Source organism: Rhipicephalus sanguineus, chromosome 4 (assembly GCF_013339695.2).
Source record: "Rhipicephalus sanguineus isolate Rsan-2018 chromosome 4, BIME_Rsan_1.4, whole genome shotgun sequence".
In the NCBI taxonomy this organism is placed as follows: Eukaryota; Metazoa; Arthropoda; class Arachnida; order Ixodida; family Ixodidae; genus Rhipicephalus; species Rhipicephalus sanguineus.
Window position 1 is genome coordinate 50,275,679 of NC_051179.1, and position 23,790 is coordinate 50,299,468.

The 23,790-nt window shown below is 45.1% G+C and overlaps 2 protein-coding genes across 3 annotated transcripts in view; one reads left to right on the forward strand and one right to left on the reverse strand.

Annotated features, from left to right (window-relative positions):
* Positions 1-1,818: 1,818 nt before the first annotated feature.
* On the reverse strand, positions 1,819-18,683 carry LOC119389948 (replication protein A 70 kDa DNA-binding subunit). The gene is made up of 16 exons (XM_037657407.2): positions 18,482-18,683; positions 18,349-18,396; positions 18,147-18,222; positions 17,964-18,072; positions 16,328-16,443; positions 15,761-15,811; positions 15,226-15,322; positions 14,249-14,420; positions 13,844-14,045; positions 12,887-13,026; positions 12,255-12,324; positions 9,154-9,297; positions 4,777-5,018; positions 3,526-3,642; positions 3,184-3,270; positions 1,819-2,054 (listed from the first exon to the last, which is right to left on the reverse strand). Exons 1-16 carry the CDS (start codon positions 18,512-18,514, stop codon positions 1,947-1,949), a joined length of 1,812 nt encoding a protein of 603 aa, XP_037513335.1. The 5' UTR covers positions 18,515-18,683; the 3' UTR covers positions 1,819-1,946.
* A 247-nt stretch (positions 18,684-18,930) lies between these two features.
* Positions 18,931-23,790, forward strand: part of LOC119389949 (merlin) — a 52,137-nt gene continuing 47,277 nt past the window's right edge. The window contains exons 1-3 of one of the 2 annotated variants that reach the window (XM_037657409.2): positions 18,931-19,378; positions 19,633-19,761; positions 22,286-22,408. In XM_037657409.2, coding sequence (XP_037513337.1) covers positions 19,292-19,378; positions 19,633-19,761; positions 22,286-22,408 — 339 coding nt within the window. In that variant the 5' untranslated portion in view covers positions 18,931-19,291. The remainder of the gene's footprint in view (positions 19,379-19,632; positions 19,762-22,285; positions 22,409-23,790) is intronic. The other variant, XM_037657408.2, reaches the window with a different exon arrangement.

Here is a 23,790-nt window from a genome sequence, read left to right on the forward strand (position 1 = left end):
CTTCTGTTTTCTTCCTTCGTAGGGCACCTAGTGCAAGTACAGCTGCGAAGTACCTACCACAAACCTGAAAGGCAATGCGTCGCCTACGTAACTGCACACTTTATGTTGCGATTGATGATGATGATGATGAATTATGGCTGAGCCCTTTGTAATGGCTGGGCTGCTTTAAGCGACCCACTCGCTATGCAATTAACATGATGCGATGCCTAACGGCATTGCATGCTCCTGCACAATATTACATCTGTTAATGCGACTTCTCGCTTGACATGATGCCTGTATAGGGCCTTTTCCATAAAAGTTTCAAGCACTGGCATGGCTCTGTGGTAGAACACTTGACTGCCACACACAATGAAGTTGTGAGCTCATGAGAGCTTACACTGTAATAGTGCGTTCGTGAGAGCTTGATGGCATGAACAAGCAGCAAATATCTGCAAACTGTACTCGGTGGCCATTGCCACCAGTGCCGTGCATGCAGGTGGCCGCTGTTGTGTCTGCTGTTCCAAGACGTATTCGGTGGCATAACGACCGTCAGTAGTCGAGGAAATGACGACCAGTACGGATGCCTTGACTACTAGCGGTCATTCTGCTGCCCGAAAAGTCACACCACCATGCACATTGAGACGAGGAACCGCTCCCTAGGTGACAGCCAGAATGGAACCCAACAGTTCGTCTCACGCTGTCTTGTAACTCCTAAACCCAGAGTTTAGAAGAAAGCTGCGCGATGCTGGTCACATGCAGTATTCTGTAAGAACACACTACTAGCGGATTGCCCATTTCAGCTCGTGGATTGAGGAAGGGCATCTGAATGACTTGACCTCCAATCTCCCTCTACTTCCTGTGTGATGTTTGTGTGCAGTGTGCCACAGCACGCAAGTCACAAACTTTCAAAGTTCACTATGACTGTACTGTTACAATGTTTACTGGAACACGAATTTGTCATCATTGATTACAAACACATGTACAATTATCATCATCAATCGCCATCTCAAAGCCTCTTCCTCTTCCTGAGGAAAAAGAACCTGGAACCGTGCCCTATGTAAATAGACAACCAGGAGTGCTATCTTATAACGGCTCGACAAGCGAACTGTTGCATACCCTTACATGATTGGCTCGAATCACTCTTTTTCTGCCGCAAGTGTGATTCTGGCCAATCGCACGAGGACAAGCAAATGGGTTGGTTTTCCGAAGCATTAAAGATATGATAGGACTCCGCCAGCCCTCAAAAAGAAACTGTGAGAAACAGACACCACACTTTGCTGTAGGTACACAAAGACATGAAGAAAATTTTCACACCATCTTCGCATAGTTTAGGTACAGCAATTTAATGCAGCACAGCACCGTAACATTACTCTCACATGGAAATGTTAGCGTAAGCAAAGCAGCAAGATTTCTCAAATGCCGATAACAAACAAAAAATAGATAATACGATCATTAGAATAACAGAGAGCTGAGCTAGTTGGTACGTATTCATTCTAAAAAGAGACAGGGCGTGCAGGGCGGCGTTTGTGGTGTCCTGATCTCTTTCTTGTGTCCGTGTTTGCACGCCCTGTCTCTTTTTAGAATAATACGATCAACCTGTGTGCTATGGGTAATTTATGTGCAGAGAAATTATATTAATATACAAGACTGACGTTGGTGAGCTTGTTAACATTATCTCAAACTACACATACTACTGGGATCTCGAGATATGAAATACATATTTATGAACACACTTGAGAGTGATCTGAGCCATTCCACCTGAGTTGTAGTTCACTTTCAAGGTTGCGGTATATGCATGTAGTGCAATAAGCTACAATCAGTGCAGCGCTTGACACGCGAGTTTATTGTGCTGGCATGATTACTGAGTATAGCTCAACTTCTTAATTTAGCACTGATCTGCTAATACTGCACAGTGCAGATCTTGAAAGCAACTTCCTTCAGCTGTTCTTTGGTTTCCTACCAAGAGATCACAAGTTTTTCTGCAGTTCAGCAATGTCCTTGAGCAGCTTTTTTGTATATTCAACATAGTCGACCGGGGAAACGGACATCACGGAAGTCTTCAACCGGCTTTCATCCTGCAACCAAGGTTTGAGAGAAGGTAAGGATTAAGATAGCGAACTAGTTCAGGCTGTTTGATAAATTAAGAAAATGTGTATAATGAAAGCAGGCATGGCCCCTGTCAAGCATATCACACTCAGAACAACAGTAAGCACAAGGACATTAATACAATCGAACCATGTTACTTCTAAAGCCAAGGGGAATGGAAAATTGGTATGCATTGCTGAATATGTATTTTTATTGCTGTAGGAATGACACGCACACTAGAGGCACATTTTTGGCGTCACCGCGAGGTTCCGTATACTAAAGTCCAAATGAATGACAACATGCTGTGCGTCGTATATTTAATGTGTGAATGAAAGTGTGCGAGGATTGCCGCCGACTGCAACTCAAGCGGAGAGAAAACGCACCAGCCACCTCCGTTGGGCGAAAGGCGCATAAAGGGGTCCTGCAGGCGGGGCTGTGTGAAATCAGCAGGAACTGCATACATTGGCTGGGCGTAGTAACCCGCGGCAGCGCACCGTATCTTTACACGAAGTAGCAGACTGTTCATATCTTTGTGCGTGTTGTGTTCTCATCACAAAGTTTGCATTGAAACCATATACAGTACTCATCGCTGCGGCCGTGTTTCCTTACACCAGCGTTTTGTTACGCCAGCGAAGTCGCATGCTAAATGAGTGAGCTGCTAGCCTTACTTCGTATAACATTCCAATTTGTTGCTATCGCATTCATTTGGTTTGCCCTTGTGGCGACACTTTCACTTTTTTTTAATACGTCAACATCAATGTCACAGCAACAGGCACTGAGGTCTCCGTAGCAGCAAAGTATTCTTGCAGAATGCAAGGCGATGTAAAGGCATCGGAGAACAAGAAATCAGACTACCGCTTCTCAAAGAAGCTGTTGCTGGAATTGCTATTCCTAAACTTGTTTTAAAATTTATGGCATCCAATACAGCTAGTGCTAAATCAAAGTCCATTACATTTTTAACATAGCTACTTGGCACTGTTTTATGTAGTACCGATTTTAAAGCATGAATGCTACACAGCGTTAACTTGAATAAATTCGAGCCACATAGCCATACCAAAAAATGTTCATATGCTGCTAGAGAAAAAGAAAAGGTCCAAGAAAATAGGTGATGTCTCTTACATTGTAGACCTCCATTTTGGTGCGAAGCCGGAAGATGAAAGGCTTGAAGGGGACATCATTAAGGATGTCTTCGTATCTACTGTCCTCCTACGGCAGACAAGCAACCAAACAGCTCTCACAAAAACACTCTTAGACTGAATGAGGGATTACAGAACACACAGTAAATCATTGCTTAATAAAACGCAAATGCACCATTCACAGTTTTTCATGGCTCTAATCACTGTGAATGCCTTCTTTTAGATCGCATTATTTGAGGTAGAGAGGCACCATGTTGAGACAAGCCAAACATGAAGAATTTGTTTACAGCTCGACTCGCAGCAAGATGCAAATTGTTCACCGTACCTTGCTGGAATTTGAGTACATCTCGCCCAAGTCCTCTGCAGAAGCCCCAATAAGTGTCTCAGCCTCCTTGCCAAAACAGGTTACCCACTGGCCATCACTGAAGTCTGTCAAATTTGCCTGAGGGGAAAGAGACAGCAAAACCACGTCTTACATTCAAGACATTGATGGCATCCTGTACAAATCTTCAAGTATTTCTAGGCCTGTGTTGTGCCTTTCATTGTCCTTGTCTGTTTTTGGCACTGTAGTTCCTGCATAATGCATTACCAGCAACTAGCTCAAGTTTCTCTTCTAGTGTATTTCTAGGAAGCCCAAATGGGCTCATACGAGTCTAAATTTCTCAGAATAAAGACCTGCTTGGTCCTCAATTGAAGAGTGCAGTATATCATAAATAATAAAACTAATTGTTGAGGTTTTACGTACCAAGGCCACAATATGATTATGAAGGACAACAGTGGAGGGCTCTGGAAATTTCTACCACCTGGGTTCTCTAATATGCACCTATATCCAAGTACACAGGCCCCTAGCATTTTGCCTCCATCAAAAAGTGGCTGCGATTCAGTCCCGCGCACTTCAAATCAGCAGTCAAGCACCATAATCATTACAGCACCATGGCGGATGATATCGTAAATACAATTACATACAAATATGTTGGAAAATCAAAATCTCACAGGGTCCCTTATGCATTCACTTAAGACGACTCGAAGGCGAAAGCCATCTTCTTTTTCCTCTCAGCCGATGTATTGATGCTGCCCCGGCACCCTTCAAAAGCTTTCTGCACTTAACGTGGTTTTGCACTGCCTCCAACATTGGAGGCACCTGATGGCATTGCATAGCCTCCATGATCGGACCACCTTTGACCAAGCTATGATGAGACGTGATGTCACCAGGTGACGTTATGTCAAAAATTTTGGCGATCTGTGATGTCATCGTGACGTCATCTCGTGATGACCTTGATGCGAGACACCGCCGACACGGGACGCTCACGATCAAATTTCGTGTTTGATGAGGCACCTAAGGCTTTCGCCCTTAATCGTTTTTGTTGCCTCATGTCTATTAACATGCGCTAATGACACTCCCTGCACACATTTATTTTTCTGCCAAATCGAAGAATACCAACTACAGTTTTACAGCTGCTTGCGCCGTTCAAATCCTCAGTGCCAGCCCTGCTTCAGTTGCAGGCGCTTTGACATTATTTCATACCACAGTAAATCAGCCATCCTATTACCCTCTTTGCATAACTTTTGCCCCTACCGAGACGAGAAGCCTCCACTTGAATTCCATGGTCTCCTGGGCACACTTTTCACAGCGGTAATATCCAGTCTGCAGGTCGACCACCTTCTTGTTGCAATTCTCACTTGGACAGGCCTTGTAGAGGCAATTCTCCTTGCGGATGATTGACACGCATGCCTTAACGCTGTAGTAGTCCGGTTTGTCGCCTTGGCCCAGACCTTCTGCCTTCGCCTGCGCTATCGACTTCCAGTTTGAGTTGCCTCCTGTGAAAAGATCATGACAATAGTGAGACAGCATACAGCAGAATCTTGGTAAACATAATCACTTAAACGGAACAACTGCCTCTACAATCGTTAGTTTTGTGTTTAGATAACATAAAAACACGTTCAGCAATCGGAGCCGAAATTTCCGCATCACTCTTTCAAATGAAGGAGGAATGGAACTGAATATATTGCAAATACTACCACTCATCAACTTCCCGTAACACCCAGCGCCACGTTTTTTTTCCAGTATCGGCAACGCTCTGTCCCCATGTCTTGTACTTAAGTGAAAGTTCTTCGAAATAGAGATTTCAGCAGCGGTGGCGACATAGTATTTTGCAAAAAACCCGGTGCCGGCAAGTGTACAGAAATGCGGGTGTCAACAAAAATAGGCCCTCGAAGATGCGCTGATCGCATGCGTATTCCTATGCACCGTTTTCCAATAACTGATGCTCTCTCAATCATGGGCTTGCCGGTGATCGGCCGTTTCTGATACAGAAATGTGATCTCTTATTGTTGAGGTCGCTTGTCATTTCCCTGTTGCCTTTCACTGTTTCACGCATGACAGTTGTCATTGCCTGTAGCAAAAGAAGTGTTGCAACTGCTAATCACATGGACGAAGGTCCGATTCCCAGCATGGAGGAAGGAAAAAAGTTAAGAGGGAGCATTGCGCAATGTGATAAAAAGAAAGAAAAATAACAGAACAGGCACGCACACCGCCAAGCTCCACTTGCTCCCATTTTCCCGATAAAGAAAGGATTCCTTTTTTTGTTTTTTTTAAAGCCCTGTCAGAGTCAGCAGTGCCAGCAGCACAGGCAACAGTCTTTTTGTAGTAGTTATTCAATCCCCATCATCGTCACTTCAGTATGACCAGTGCAGGTTGCCAAAGTTTAAAGGTATTATAATAGAACTTTTTGTTGGGCTAGTTGGTACATGCTTACTGAAAAACCAAAAAGATGCGTACCATCAAGGAAAAAGTAAGGACAGGACAGAAAGGGCGTCACTCGCAACTAACTTTATTCCCAGAACATCAGCGTCATATACAGTAGAACCCCGCTGATACGTTTTTGAAGGGACCGTAAGAAATAAACGTAAGAGACGGGAAACGTAAGAGCCGAAAAACAGGAAAAACGACAAAATATTTAGTGGTACAGAATTTTATTTCAATGCTTACGAGCAGCACGAAAATTGGCGCGCTCAGCCGCGATCTAGTCGATGGATAGAAACGCGGAGCTGGGGACGGCCTCATCCACAGAAATGTAATCAACGTACGTGATATTTTTAACACCAACAGCTGTAAGCATGAAAGAACTAAGCACACGCAATCACGACCAGCGCGGCGAGTCCGACCGCGAACCGCGCGCACGACCATGCGAGCTCCAACCAGCTCGAACCGCTCGAACTCCTCCCGTCCTCCGACAAATAACGATGATGATGAGTCTACGCCAACGTGATGGCAGAAGTGAATGCCAATCTCGAAGGCCTTGCTTTCGCAAGCAATTACGTCATAGACGCCATGTTTGTGCAATACAAATCTCAAAGGCTGTGCTTTTGTCAATAGTAAATGCCGATCTCGAAGGCCCTGCTTTCGCAAGCAATTACGTCATAGACGCCATCTTTGCAACGCGAATCTCGAAGGCCATGCTTTTGTTTGCATCAATTGAAAGATCCTGATGCTTGCGCCTCTCATGCGGCTAATATTACGGTAAAACCAGGCCAAGCTGCGTGAAAATGCACCATGGCCACTTTCTTCGGTAGTCACTCGGTCGGCTCCAAGCGCACTTCGCGACGTATCATACGGGAACGGTCCGACAGTTACGACGTAACAGCGGGGTTCCCAATACATTGTATCCTATGGGAGCTATGCCGGGACCGGCGGAAAACGACGTAACAGCCGGGAAAACGCACCAGTGAGGAACGTAACAGCGGGGTTCTACTGTATAACCACAGCGACCGTGCATGCGCACATCGCCTCACACACTCGTCAAAAACCCGCGATAACAAGATTAACTAATCGAAAAATGAATCGATGAAACTAAATTCAATTTAAAGGTATTGTTCCTGCCTTGGTAGTGCTATTCCGGGCTTCATTGCCGCGTCTGCATCTAACCACTTCGGTGACTGGCGAATACTGGCAAAGTTACGAAGGCCTAGCCCCTGTCTGCAAGCCTCGTTCGTGCTGTGGTGGTCCTATTTCATGCTTCACTGCTGTGTCGGCATCTAATTACTTCGGTGGCTGGTGAACACCGGTGAAGTCTAAATATCCACCGTTCAAAGGGCACCACAGAAGTGCGCGCAGCACACGCTTACTTTATAAAAGCAGACGGATATTAGTGTCGACTTCGAAAGCGGCAGTTACGTGAAATCGGCGTTTGCAACGAAACATGCAGTTCCGATAAGCAACTTGACAATGATTCCGCAAGACAAAGAGATGCTAGAGCATGCCCTCGAAAGTTCTCAATTCAAGCCCCGAAGGAAAAGGCTACGACACGGCGACCATGAAGAGTCAGAAAAGAAATGCAGTGGCAAGGACTGAAGCAAGCAAAAATTGATGAACTTTTTAATGCACAACGACTAGTAGCTGCATAATAAACTGTGAATGCTGCGCAAAAGCCCTTGGTAATTTCCTCTGCTTTTTGAAAAGCTGTCAGCTACATTCATTTTCTAGCGCTTATTTAGGGGGTGCATGCACAGAGCACTGCACATTTGCCCATATTTTTCAGTAAAAAAATCCTGTTAATTGGAACTAATTTCTTACCTCCCTTGAAGTTTCACTTTTAGTCAAGCGCGGACATTCTGCGGAAAGACAAATTTATACAAAGACGAAACTGGCCCAGTAAGAGAGCCACCTTTGAATCCCCAAAAGAGCTGTCTCCATTGAAAGACTGCAGGACTGAACTACAAACTGTGAGCTTCTACGTCTAAAAACAACAAAAAGAGCAGCGACAAGCATAGTAAATGTGTTAAGGTGCCAGGTTAATTTCAGCAACTAATGATTCTCAATAGTGCACCTTGCAGATAAGCACTTTCTGTGGATCTGCAGACAAAAAGGAGCCAGCCTATTTCAGAATCTCGTAATGCCATAACAGCCTTTCCAAGGCAACTGCACATTACTTCTATAGTAAGCTCTTGATAACTCGAGGAGACCCCAGAATCTTGTTTGAACAATCAGAAGTTCTCATAATTATGACTCTGGGCAACATACCAACTTGTGTTGTAATGTTTATTGTTTCTTAGGGACGCAGCTATGTCATAGACAGCTCTGAATGACTGCCAGTATAATGTTTTTAAATATCAGCGATCATACTGGCACCAGTTATTATACAGCACATGCATGCATGTAATTTAAGGGACAAATTGCCATGTCCTGCAATAGCCGGTGGCACCTTCCCAATCTTAATGCTTTTTCGCATGACACCAATGTACTGCGGTGAAGGTGACTCCAGAATTGTCTGGCCCGCGATAGACCAAGGCTTGACCTTTTCGTTTTTTTTGTGTGTTTTTTCCTTCTTACTTCCAGTCAACATGTGATTGTTGGTGCGCAAGGTTTGTGTAGTTTGGCCACTTTGTAGGCTAGCAACTGGCTTTATTTTCGACTGTTAGTGACATAAAAACGCAAATGTTCAGCCGAAAGCGACAAAGGTAGCAGATTTTTCAGGCATGAAAAATCAAAAGGTATGAATTTACCAAATTTATGCAATGGAGCAGTTTGAATCAATTGGTGGTAAAATATACTGAAAATATAGCGGGCCAACCAAGAATGTTTAATTTGTTTGAATTAACCGAAAGTTTGAACAATCAGAGTTTGAAATGTCGATAACAATATTATGCGGGGTTTTACATCCCAAAACCGTGATATGATTATGACAGACGCCGTAGTGGAGAGCTCCGAAGATTTCGACCATCGGGTGTTCTTTAACATGCATTGACATCGCACAATACACGGGCCTCTAGCATTTCGCCTCCATCGAAATGCGACTGTAGCGGCCAGGATCGAACCCGTGACCTGTGGGTCAGCAGCTGAGCACCATAGCCACTGTTCCACCGTGGCGGACCTTGAATTATCGAGTCTACTGTATTTACATACAAAGAGAATTGCTAAATGGAAAGACATATTCCCCAAAACACGTGTACTCACCCATTGGTCCGCCTCTCTGTGTGGAAAGGGAGCGTGTCTGCAGGAGTGTTCCCTCTCTGCTATACCAACCCATCAGGGCATGGGACTCTGGAATGTCTGGGTTCACTTGCAGCATGCTTGAGCTGATCAGGGAGAGGGATACACCTGGAAAGCAACAAACCAATGCATCGAATGTTTCCACTTACACACACTGAAGCAAGAACAACAGCGAGAACAACAATTTCGAATCAACGTTGGGGATGCCTCTGTTTCTGCTTCAAGATGCATCTGGAGCTGCACCTCAGTGGATTGACGAAAGAGCTGCCAGCTGACACTCAGCCTGCCAGTATTCACTAAAAATGATCTCTTTAAACGAAACTGAAGAAATATATTGCACTGCTGGTCCGGTTTCTCTCAAAAAATGACAGAAGTTCCTCACAGAGGAGGCTGACCATGTGGAACTACAGTTTAATGCATTACTGTACCAGCCTCTGCATTGACATTGGGTAATCAACTCATCAGTGCAACATCGCAGCCACCAAGCTACTGTGGCAGGTATTATGCATCATAACAGCAAGTTCTGTGTCTAGTACGTATTCTGGTATACACCATGACTTTTGCATAGTGCAGCTCAGACCATTTAAAACGTAACCACCTACAATGCAGGAGTAAGTATAACGCGGTCTTTTGCGACTCCCATAGAACTCTATGTATATGCATACTAGGGGTGTGCGAATATTCGAGTTAAGAATTGGAACCGCATAATATACCTAATCGAATAATTCGATTCAACTTTCAAATACCTAGTAATCGAAGTTTCGAATAATTCGACAGGACAAATACATAAAACGCGAAAAAGGCCAATGGTTCAACTTGGTTGGGGTGGGTGGCGAAAACTAGCGTTAACGTCGTTACAGTAGGCCTGTCGTTGAAACTTTCACCGATATTCTGGTTCAAAAGAGAGTGAATGTTTATTTTAAAGGAGATTATGTCATTTCCACACGTAAAAAAAAAATACATGACAAAACTGTCCAGCCCTTATCAACTTCACTTCCAAAACGAAGGCATGGGTTTCTTGCGTACTTCAGTCGCGCTTCCCTCAGTGCTGGCTTCACATGTGAAAATTTGTTCACGCTTTACAGTCACCACTACTGTACCGCATCACTCGTTCAGAAACTACTATGGTTCCGGATACTGAAGTATATGTTTTCAATATGTGTCCAGTTACTTCGAGTTGTCGATGAATTCGCCCTCGCGCTGCCAATTGCTAGCTTCCTGGTTAGCTCAATTGGTAGAGCGACCGCCCCGGATAGGCGTTGGTCCCGGGTTCGATCCCCGGACCAGGACGAATTTTTCGGCGACCTAAGAGGCTTTATTTCTGAGAAATCCGTATGGATTTCCTTGTGGCTCCGTGCTACAAATGGGTGGTTGTCTATTTTCCCTTTCTTACCGTGGTTCCAACAAAGCACCAACACCAACACGAATTGCACCAACAACGAAAGGAAAGGCATAGATGGCATTTACAACACTCGAGTGGTGGCAACTTGGTCCATGGGCACCTAGTTTGTCATGCTGCTTTATAGCACTGTTCCAGTGCTTGGAGAATATTCTTGTCAAAAAACATTAAAAAGGCGATGTTTTCGCAATCACGATACAGTCAAACCTCGTTAATACGTACCCACTTTAAGCGTACTAACGGTTAAAACGTAGTTGCGATGAATCCCCGACCGAGTCTCATAGAGCCCAATGCATTCGCTGACCGTTTAAGCCGTAGTACTTCGTCCTACGCCTACCGGTTAGTGCGTACCCTGCGTACCGCGATAACGTTTTGTGCCATAAAATTTTACTGCGCCGCTGAACTTCCCGACGCCACAATGTGCCGCCAAAGGTTTTCAGTCTTTTCGAGAAGTGCGTAGATCGGTCGATCACTGATTCCGACTTCCGCGCGATTGCGGCGATGCCTTTGCGGGCAAGCGGGAAAGAACGAAGGTGAGGCGGCGGCCACCGACGAACGCACCAGCATGACTTATCGCCGACAACCTTATCACAATAAGTATCTTCAGGTATCTGCTCGGGCACGCGTGCGGCGCAGCACCACTTTAAGCCTACTGCACGCTTTTAATAGGCGACAACCTGAACGCGCTGGGCCGCCGATTGCTGCCGCCTCGTTGCGCGGGGCCGTGTTCAAGCGCGCGCCGCTTTGTAGAAAAGAAAGCAGCTCGCTGTTGCGGTGTTGAACGTTGTTGGTCGCGGGCGACGAGAAACCTCTTTGCATTGACGCTATCACGTTAAACGCACACGTACGGTACAGCAAGCGTAGCGCTGTTGTAACCATACTGCACGCTTTTATTGGGCGACCACCCAAACGCGCTGCCGTCCGCTGCCAGGACCGCTACAGCGTCGCGGAGTGCGCATCGCTTGCAGGAAGTTCGTCATCGCTGCGTTACAAGCTACTCGCCGCATCTGTGCGCGGTCTGGAGCGAAGTGGGTACGAAGAACACTCCCACGACAAATGCGCGCGTGCGGTACAGCAAGCGGCCTGGAAGTGACGGCGTGAGCCGAGAAGGCGACGCGCTGCACGCAACTAGCCAGGAGACGATCGGCTCCACGCAGCCGTACCGCGTTTCACTGGAACTGCGTCAGTTTTCGTTTATGAGCAGATCGCGGTACAGACGCATGCACATATATCGCGGAAAGCTGACACTGTCCGTTCTGCCGTTTGTTGGTCACTGCGTATACCGGACCCTGTAATAGTTCTGAAATGCTGCTTGGCGTCGCCACCGCGCGCTATCGGCACTATCGGACGGTCGTGCGAGAGTACCAGAATCTTTTCTCCACTTTGGCAAAAAGAAAGAAAAGGCTTTGCAATGGGTACTTTAGGCAATATTTGCTGTGGCACTGTATTTATTTCTTTGCTGGCGGCGATGGCGTACGCGAGGAGATGGAAATCTTTACTTGGTGGTTAATGCGTACTACCGTTTAGTGCGTAGTTACGCGGCGTTCCCGGCAGGTACGCATTAACGAGGTTCCACTGTACACCCGAAAATTTAAGCCAGTAAAGAAGTCCCGGGTCCTCATGAGTTGAAGGAACAGATCAAAACTACAAAATGCCGCAGACTTACCGCTGAAGTCAGATACACGTGCTCCCTTAACAGCCACGACAGGGTTGTCAGAGCCGTCAAACTTTTCTGCCTACAATTAAGAAATCAAGAAGCAATGCTTTAGCACCGTCGCAAAAGCCGTTCGATAGCTGTTATCACCGTATCAGAAAACCTTCGCATTACACACTTGCATGTACTGTAAGATCACACTACCATCACATTTTTCGTACAATACAGAATCAACGGAAGTCTGCTCTATCTACCTTAAAGCAACACAAAGCTACAAAGGATATCAAGATAGCCTCCTTTCAAGATGCAACTCCTGTATTATAAAGCTTCGCTTCAACTCTCACATAATCTGCTGATCTTACTTCATTACTATAAGCCTTCCTCAGGAAGTGGCCTTGTTGAAGCCCTGCAGAACTTTCAAACAAAAGCTAACCCAACTCACCAAGAACCTTCACAAGGGCTTACCTAGGAGCAACACTACTGGCCATTTAAGCAACAGGAAATTGAAGCGTATACAGAATTAAGAAAATTGCACCACTATAACCACACGCCCATGCACGATTTTTGGTATGAGAATGAAATAGTACGGGAATGCCTGGAAGAATGTAAGTTTCCATTATAGGCAGCATCAACCACAACTGTACCTGATCTCCCCAAAGTGTGAGGGACACCTCAGTGCCGCTTCGATCCACCAGGTTTACATCCCGCTTCTTGAGCTCCTGATTGGTGGTGCGACGTGTCACTGTCTGTACGTCACCTGCCGACTTGCAGACTCCAATGACATCTGCGGCACCCCAGCACGCAACCAAACAATGTGCTTCATAAGCTCTACACACAAAAATGAGAAACTTTCTATTGTGCAAAGGTCATAGATGAGAAAATTGAAGAGCAAGCGAAGGACTTATGAAGCAGAGATTTCAGCAAGTGAAGAACAAATGGACAAAGAAATAATGGTTAACATGCTTAGAATGCAACGACAGGCAAAGGACGAAAAAAAAATATATTGCGAAACTAAAAGATAATTCAGAACTTTTATGCAACTCACAGTTTTACGCTTCTCCAAGTTTTAAATTGTCGTCTACTAGTACTGTCACACATCGGCAGTTTTGTTTGCGATCATGCGCGTGTGCAGGGCTACACTCGTTAACACATGCAGTTGGGTGAGTTGGTTTAGTGTGATGAAGTCGAGAATGCGCTTGAAAAACGTGGACAAACGGTCTTGTCTAGCGTGCCTTGTTGTTGCATTTTGTCCACGTCTTCTAAGCGCATCCCCATCTTTGTTACATATTCTTGAGTTCACTTCAGCGAACTTCAGTAGGAAATCCAGCACCAGTCTTTTCGTAGTTCATTTTGCTCGTCCTTTGAGTGCTGTTGCACTTTGAGCATTGTACATTACCAATTACCCCACTCTCAAGCACCGCTTTAAAACGCAAAAAAATGAAATATATAACTGCATAAAATGGCAGTTTATAGCATATGTCCACAAGACAACGGCCTAGGCTTTCTCCTCAGCATGACAATGAAGAACGTATGTTAAAAGCATGAAGAAAATCATTACTGATAAATGACCACAATGCTATTGCATAAACATGAAATCTCACCAATGACACTGTCCTTGCTTACTTCCTGAAGACGCGCAATGGGCACAAAGTTGAACTGCAGTGTAGGGATGTTTGGAGTAACGTCATCGCATGGTGTAATAGTTGTCTCTGGAATGAGTGACATCTCGAAGTCGTTCTTGATAGACGAAAACGAGTAGCCTTTTTTGACGTTCTTGATAACGGCTCTTGAAATGTAGTACACCTGCATATATTTTTCCGGCACGTGATTACTTTCTTCGGAGAGTTGCATCATAGGCGAAAACTCGACACAAGCATTTTCGGCAGGCCGCACAACAAATGATCATTTCACGGGGTTTTGAATCAAGCATCCCATGCACGCAACTGGATGTTTGCACAGCACATCGCAGTGGACCCTTCAATGCAAGGAGAGGGAGTCAGGCTAACCTTGTTCACTTCAATAACGTCGTAGAAGCGGTCACATTCCGCATTGAAGGCCGTGGCACGCATCTCCCCACTCTCATCCAGAAGGTCCATTGAAAAGAGCTTCCCTTCACCCTTGGAGTTGCTCCACGTACGAATGTTGGACTTGTTTGTGATGCGCGCTCTGATGGTCCACCTTAATTAAATGTGCAATAGAGACCAAATAGAGCACTCTACAATACAAGAGGCACATCAAGCACTGCAACAGAGGTAGTAACTAGTCGATGTCTCTAAAGTACTATTATACTGACAAAAGATGTTTATACCTTTTTGCATAGCTGTGAACCCTACAACAACGCTATGGTGCCAATATGCCTTGACCAGAACAAGTTATTTGGGTACATGCTCTCTTAACATGACTGAATCAAAACAACCCCTAGACGCAGCAGAGTGTCTAGGCATAGGGCATGCCCACAAGAGCTCCAAACATGTCACGAAAAATCAGAGGTAGTGGCTATGTGGCATCCGAAACTGCTGGTCTACAACTTGTGGACAATGAAGGCAAGGTAAATCCACATCACAATATACACCTAACCATTTAATTTTGCAAAACCTAGCACTCACGTACAGCATAACTTCAGGATAGGCCAAGAATGAAACATCCAGCTCACAGATTCACATTTCACTGTAAACCAAACCAAAGTTTTGGTGTAGGAAGCAAATTACAGTAGCTATTCTATGACCATGGCAGCTGGATTAGTTGATTCTAGGACCTTCAAAAATCGGAACCTTAGGACAGCTAAGTTTTATGTTGCCCCAACTTCTAATCAGCTATGACGACAGAACTATTAAATTGGGCAACTTGCATTAGACAGAAGCTGTACATTTCAATTCCAGAATGAGAGACTTCGCACAAATGTGAAGTGCTTTCGTATCATGGTTAACAAGACCTCCCAAAGATCTCTGATATAGCACAGCTACAAAGCGAAATAGAAGGTTACCTGTTCTGATATGGTGTAAGGCTGGCAATGGGGACAACTACGACATCACTGGTAGAAGCGGGGTACGCTCGATTTCCAAATGATGGTGCTGCTGAAGCTGCAAACAAGCACAATTCACTTTTGATGTGGAAAAAAAACTATCGCTTTTTTTATTTTCTTTAGAGCAATCAGCATGCGTAACAGTGATCAGCGGTTGAAGTGCAATACTTGGATCATATGGCTACATGTGGTTTTCACGCCACTGCCGAGTGCTTGGGACAACTGAGTTGATGTGGCATGGTACACGATGAAAGGATGAAGGTGAGAGCCTTTGTTGCACAGTGTGACTGAACATGGTCCCTCAAGCGATCACCCAACACTCACTAATGGCACACAAAGTACTGTGCAGTCTAAGTATCGCATTTCAATCGCTGGGCACTGTATGAGAAAGAAGTGATGCCGGCTTTTGGAACTGGCTTTTTGTGATGCAACAACACCGCAAGCATAAAATGGAACGCCACCCAAAAATTCTGAAACGTGCATTTTATTCACTCACGTGGAGCATTTCCTCCATTCGGCTGGAACGGTGGCTTGCTGGCTCCTCCATCTGCAGAGAGCACAGAACTGTCTGTATATGCCAACTTAAGAATTCAGTACATACGCCTGCCTCCCCACCCCCTTCACAAAAATTGCACCTCACCCCCCTGAGATACGAAATGTGGTCTCCAAGATACGTCAACATAAGACTGCTCTATTCTCAGGCATTATGGAAGCAATAACCAACTTATGCTTCCATACTGATACTGGCGTCACACGGCCATTTATGATGGCCAAGCCTGATCCGGTTCAAGCTGCTACTGGCTCTGAGCCATGAATAGCTCCCTTCTGCATCTTGCATTAATAAGCCAATCATGATTAAAGGTACACCATGTGACACATTAACTTTCTTTTCATCCCCCCTTCCCCTTTTTCTCTCATTCTGTTGACACGGTGCACAAGTTTTGCAGCCCCATTGCATGACCAATCAGAACTTGCCAATTTGATAATGGTACAGTGACCACACACAACCATGCTAACAGAGCACCTGTAAAGATATTAAAAGTGGAGCTTGCACCTTGCTCACCTGTAGGCTGGGCAGCACCAGAGGAGGACGACGTTGGTATTACAGGGCTCCCCAGCCTGCAGCCCACTGTTGACCCTTTGGCTACCACAGTCAAGTCCAACACAATCAGAACTTTCCTAAGTGGGGTCAACACAACAATACAATCAGTCACAGCAATAGGTCAGCAAAAAATGTGGAGCTCACTCAGACTCACTCATGAAATACAATTTTGCCCCTAGGGCTTACTCGGAATCACACCAAAATTTTCCTCATTCGGACTCAGACTCACTAAAATTTTTCTCAACTGGACTCACTCGGACTCAAACTCACCAATATATTACTCACTACTTGCTCTGACTCAGACTACTGCTCGATTTGAGTCTGAGTGACTTGACTCACAAGTCCTATAGCGTATAATTAGCTTTTCCGACCGCGTTGTCAATGTTTTTTAACACCAATATTTCGCACAATCGGTGCTCTACTCGACGCCTTTTGATCTCGTACCTTCAGCTACGAATTATCAGTGGTTGCAATCCAATAAAGACATTCTTATTGAAAGCAATGACTCACACAAGATAATTTGATCAAGAACTTCCCGTGAAAGTGTTGCAGGGAGGAGGAGGGGGTGCGGGGGGTCAAGGCACCTCCGTAACTCACGGCTCTGATCAATAAATATTAAGCTGGCGTATGAACGTTAGCGTGTTGAAGTATGTGTGAGTAGAGGTGTGTGTAAACCTGAGTCGACATAAGGTTGATAGTAATGCTGAAATTGAGTAATGCTGAATAGGTCGGCAAAAAATGTCGAACTCACCCACACTAACTCAAGAAATATGGTTTGTGTTTAGGGCTCACTCGGACTCAGACTCGCTGAAATTTTTTTAGCTGGACTCACCCAGACTCACGGCTCGATCTGATTCTGAGTGAGTACTCATGAGTGAGTTTGCCGACCTATGGTCACAGCGGAGATCTCGAACCTATCAGTATTTGTTTAGCGGCAAGCTTGTACACCTGCACGCTAACTTGGGTTTAAATAATGTAATGATCCTATGCCAACACTACTACTTTTAGCCCATAATCAATGGTACAAGCACTGCTCTGCCTATGTTATCACTAGGACCAGCCAATCATATGAGGCAAACAACAAAAAAGGAACACAATACATACGAGATGAACCGTTACATTATGCCAGCTTATCCATACAATCCCTTAAATAAAAATATTGCAACTATGCAAGATATGAGCTTGCTGAGCTTTGTAGCTGTAATGCCAGGTAAGAGCAACTTTCCCTTACAGGGCTAGCAAACGGAAACCTTGCTTTTGCTTGTTATGTCGCTGTATCCACTGATGCTACAGGACTGTGGTTCCATTACAATGCGGGTTAGATCGCTGTGAAAGTTGGGCTTTTCAAAACGTACAAGTCCCCGAAAAGTACTGAAAGCAGGAGCCTGTAGGTGAATTCGTGCCCCTAGATCCAATTACAACCGTCGCCAAGTTGTGCTGCAGCATCAAACAAGCAGATGCCCGTATGAACAACTGAATGCAATCACCCGTACGCAAACTGCATTACATTAGAGATTTCACGGAAAAGAGCAACACATAATTATCGGACGGCTTAAGAAACTAGTGTTTGTAGTTGTGAAAACATGATCAAACCTACTTGTCAGGACTGACAACGTTGCACATATACTTGTCCAACTGCACCACAGCAAATTTGTCAATCTCGTTGTTGTTGATCATGCCGTTGAGCTGCGTGCCCAGCATGGCATCTGCAAACACCGACGCCAGCGCATTACAAATGGTACACGTAGAAAGCTTCGTTTAAAAACGAAATGTAGCTTACATGTGTGGCACTGCACTCCATCCGACAGCAGCAGCCGGTACCTATCGGCTGTGTTGCTGCTAATGGGTTTGAAGTTCTGTAAACAAGGCAAGGAAGGTTGTTCGTAAACATGCAAACTACCATGCTACCATCTTCACAGTGCTCGCCCAAGACAGTGCGGGCAATACCAATAGCAACGAAAACGCATCAAACGGGTACTCACCAAAACTTGCAGTACGGGCTTGTCAACTTGCTGATTATTGAGAATACGCTGCAATACCGAAACAAGCAGGGAACTTTAGTGAGTGGCATACTCCTAATCGCGCAACATGGACTACATGGTTATTACAGCTCACCTCTACCGCGCCAGCAGTCAGGCGGTTCTCCATTGCGTCTTCTCAACTTGCAATCGCAAAACGACTTCCAAATAAACTATGACAAGACACGCCCAACGAAAACACGCGAACCACTATTCACTGTTAGCGAGCGTGTCCAGACAGGAACAAGGCCATTTGCTTTAGAAGCGCGCCAAATGCAATGTTCCGTTGATTCCTCCAGTTTCGGTTCAACGGCGCTGCCATCGCCGCTCGCGATTTAATGCTCAAATAAAAACCTCAATCCTCGTTAGTGCCCCAAAATTACGGCGCTAAGAAGTTTCTGTTCGCGAGGATTTTGTACAATCGCGTGCTGGTGCAGTCTAAGTTGAACTTAAACGGAGCTCGCTTTTCAAGCCCTTAGCGGTTTCTCGTGTTTTACGCTCTCCACGGCCGGCAACTACGTGCGCACTATCCGTCCCTTCTTCTCGTACTCCGTCCCATGAGATTCCGGACAGAAGGGTTATTCGGTGCCCCCCCATCTTCCCCGACTAAGTTTTACACGGCCCGCAAGAAACTTCACTCAAAAGTTCGTGAGAGCGCAGCAGATGCTGGCGGACGCCGTGTCGCCGTTGTCATCATGTTTACGGTCGCCCAAAGATACCCGTTGAGCAATCCACTTTGGCTCGAGTGAACGTCATTCGCCCAGCGCTATGCTAGGGACGGCAAGTGCAGTACGCCGTTTCCTGACCTAGTAATTATTAAAACTGGAGCTCGTCTTCAAGATGATCGTCATTTCACCGCCACGCTTATGATACCGGCCGACGAGGGTCGCCTACGAGAAGACTCATCATGCCGTTCAGAAAGAATCGAAAGCCGGGAAAAGTTGTCCCAGTTCGGGTCTCTACGATGGATGCCGAACTGGAATTTGATCTTGAGGTAAGCGCCTCTTTGCTTTTGAAGTTTATTTTTTACTTTTTTAAAGCGCGTGACTCACTATACGTCGTCCTTGAAAAGGTCAGTTTAGATTTTTACGCCGTTTTAAGCTACCACGTGCCGGCAACGCCTTGGCATCCGTTGGTGTGTGTATGCGTTGTTCGCCCAAACTCTCGGCTGTGCAACAAACTCTTTACACTTATCGCGTTTTTGTTTTGTTTTTGTCTTCTTTCTCTCTCGCTTTGCCCGTGCTTTAGCCAAAAGTCACCGGTCAGGAGCTTTTCGATTTGGTTTGCCGAACCATTGGCCTGAGGGAAAGTTGGTACTTCGGTCTGCAGTACGAGGACACGAAAGGATTCGTCGCGTGGTTGAAGCTCGACAAAAAGGTAAGCACTCAGTCTTTAAAAAAATCCCGTTTACCCAGTCACGATTCGAGGCGCGCAGACTTCGATACAGTCTGTACGGGCCTGTTTGACAAGTTGGTGCTGTCATTCCGCGCCTATCTTCCTCTAACGTCCGGCAGCGTGGCGTTCTGCCTTAACGTCACGTTACGATGCGTTCACTAAACTTGCCGCTTTGGACATAGCGGTAGGTCAGTAGCTTTGGCATACCGGACGGCTTTCTTTTCGGCTCGCTGAAACTGTCATGTTCAGGCGCTGTCAAAAAGCTGATGTACTACTTTTTCCGAGTCCCTGTTTCTAATTTTTGTTTTCGCCTTTGCGTGTATTCACGCCATCTACCCCCCAAGAATAACGGCTGAACAGCTGCTGGGATCGCTGATATGGTCAGAAAAAAAAAATTGCGAAATGTTGCTGATCTAACGAAAGTATGTGTGCAAGATTGCTCTAACGTCAATAAACATCTTCCTTCGTGAATTTTTCACATTGACTCAGTAAAAACAAAAAAAAAAGAACGAAACGAACTCAATGTCATCAAGCAATACATATTGTGAGAGTTAAAAAAAAATAATTTATGGGAGATCAGCTATACAAACAGATGGCAGTCACGTAATCAGTGGCAATGACATGCATTCATTGTGGATAAAAATTCAAATTGACTTTACCAGTGGCACATGTTAACCACATAAGGCTGGTATACTATGTATTAGCTGCATGAATCTTCTGTCGCAGCATTGAGAATTTCCATGTTTGTTAGTGAAGGCACTGCTAAAGGGTGCCACTTCAGTCATGTCACTGAAAAATTTTTTTATCTAGTTGTTACTCTGAAGACAACGCGGTTTTATGTACATGATTGCATTCTTGTGTGGCCCTCGTCTTTCGTTGGTGCAAAACTATAATGTGTTGCAGAGCTGCACCAAGTATGTTCTAGCTTACAAAACGTAGTTCTCATATTTAAGCATAGGTGCAACCAGGGGGCATTCAACCCTCCCTAGCAAATCTTACAGTTGGGGTGTATATCAGAAGGGAAACTTGAGTGAGTTGGTGGAAATTCGTCTTTGACAAGCAACAGCAGTAATTAGACATCCATGTATTCGTACACATGCAAAGATATAGGTGAGTCGGGCCCCTCCTTTCTCCACCCACCCCCACCCCCCCATATAGAATCCTCACTACACCCCTGTAACTAAGCATTAATTCTACTGATCTTCTGCATAGGTCGTTCAGTACTTCATTAAGAACAAAGTGAAGAAACCTTCATAGACTGGGATATTACTTCATTACATTTTCACTTACGTACTCTTGTAACTTATGACTTATTTCCATGAACATAAGTATTGTTTTGTGTCGGCATGTGTACTTGCTGGTACAGAGGGTACAATGTGTGTTCTCTTACACAAAAGCTAAGTTCCTTGGAGCAACTGCTTAAATGTACTAAATGGAAATACTAGTGCATGCCAACAACGGTGTCCGGATTGCAGCTCTGAAAGATATTCATGTCATTGGTACGCACTTCATTCTGTGGTCCAGTGTCGAGCAAAACATGATTTGTTCATCATCAAGTTGATCTTTGTGAAAACGTTAGCGTAGTGTCAAATACCAAGTCTTACGGTTGCATTGTTTGCTTAGCATTGAGAAGGTTGAGTGTCTTGGTGATTCAGTGGTTTTATACAAAACCAGGATTTTTAAAAATGTATGTATGTGTGCAATTGCCATTAGAGTCTGTAGTGCTGGTGTTAGACAATGCATTTTCAAACGTGATCGAGTAGCATCAAGATGAAATTTCTTGACTATGCTTGGCTCCCTTCTGCAGCTTAGGTGGATGAGCCAACCGCAATCCAGTTCTATTCAGATGGGGACCACTCACAATCAAAAGCGACCATGTTACACTGGTACAAACCCGCATTATCAGTTTTGCCCTCAATGTACTGAGGAGGTTTTGAACTATTTCGCCATCCGCTGAAAAAAAAATTCAGAATTTAGGCCCAGATTTGTTCTTTTTACGTGTTTGTGTGGTTCTTCTTTCCTACAATGTTCTCAAACTGTGTGAGCACTAAAAAAAATTTCACGTGATGAGTGCCAATGCAGTGGAGGCATAATCACGAATGTTTTGCCTTTTTAAATCTTTTTGTGCTGATAACATTCATTGAAAAACAATAACAGCGAAAAAGAAACGACACTATAATTGTGATCAGAAGATGCTTTACAAGATGTCGCTTACTATCGTCCAGTAATGTGGTATTATACAAAAGCCATTTCGTTTACTGGAAAGCTGGACATGCTAAATCTCTCCATTGATCACAGCAGACAGCTGCTGCTGCTACTGTTGCGTTGCTGCAAAGAAGTGCATTATCATCTCCACTATCTTATCTTTAAAAATGTCTGCAATGTTTTATCTGAAGCATATGATAATGTGGCAGTAATCAAGGTGTATGACTGTAATTAAACGCACAATTAATGTTAGCCTTTGCTTGGATGACCTGGCATAATGGGGGCATGACAATCGTTTCAGGTTCAAGACCAAGATGTGGCCAAGAAAAGTCCACTCTGCCTGCTCTTTTTGGCAAAGTTTTATCCCGAGGATGTTTCTGAAGAGCTCATACAGGAAGTCACACAGCATCTTTTCTTTCTGCAGGTAAATTCATCACCTTTAATTTGGCACTAGCATTGCACGTGGCTGACTTCACATCATGCATGTCACAAGCGAGTGAACCTAGTTAAGTGCAATACCAAGCTTAGTTCTCTTGGGATATCACAAACACTTAAAGAACACTATGGACCGATATAATCAGAGATGGGTCAGCAAAAAAAAAAAACCTTCCATAGTACCGGAAAGGCCACTCTTGCCATTAGAGTAGGCTTGGTAAGCCAGAAAAGATGGAATAGCAAAAGATGGGCCGTGAAGCTGCCTTCACACTCCCACATTAGTTCACTATAATGAATTGGCTTGCCACCCCCCCTCCCCCCTCTCATTTTTGTTTGTGAAGATTGGCTACTTTGTATAGACGGTTTCGCCAGCGCTTGCCGTTCTCTGGCAACATTGTGCGTTGACTGGAAACTGGCCCTAGAAAACTTCCTGTTTACCTGGTTTTAGCGTGGTTTCAGCCTGCGTTGCTGGCCGCGGCTGCTTGTGTTTCGATGTTTTCTGCTGATAGCATTATCCCGATGAAGCGCTCGCGACTCGTGCACTGTCCTGTAGTGCCAGGATGCAGTCTGCGATACGGAGCTAATTTGCTATTGCAAGTCAAAACGTTCTGTTTCCCGAGAGGTGAAGGCAGAAAGAGCGCCTGGATTGCAGCGATCAGGCGAGAAAACTGGATTCCCATGAAAAGCGCGTAGATTTGTTCTGCCCACTTTATCAAAGGCAAGTAAAGTTCAAAGCATACTCTAATGGCACAGAGGCGATGCTGAGACGTTAGTCGAAGGTCCCCAATGAAAAAGAACACGTCGGACGCCGTCGTCTTCCACCCGTGGCAGAGAAGTACGCTGACGCCTGAAGTGGATAGCAAGAGGTGAAAGCTGGCTAACGCAGAAAATTCACCGTAAAGGTGTTTCCTGTAGTTGGAACCTCATCAGTGATGTGTACTGTTCGAAGCAACACGCGGAGCACCAAAGCAGCCGCGCTCAACATGAATTCCCACACAGTGTAAGTCACGGTGCCCGTGTTTTGTTGCCGTTGAGTTTCCATTTTATGAGAGCGACGCCTGCGAATGGGTTCGCATCAGTGAGAGCAAATGACTCATCACCTGTCTTGTTGCCGTCAATGGACATCGCCCCACTCTAGCTAAATCATCTTCCGGTGTGAGTGTGGGCAGTAGATGTAGGCGGGTTAACTTGAAAGTTGTATTCATGAATACTGTACTCGTGAATAAACCATAGTAGTTCGCGTGACTCAGCCGCACCTGACATCATCGCATGAGTACATTCATCTATATTATCTCAGTCACACCGAAAATGTCGGATTGCGTGCGATTCCGATCGGCGCCGATCTCTATCAAGAGTGCCCGGTGTGACACA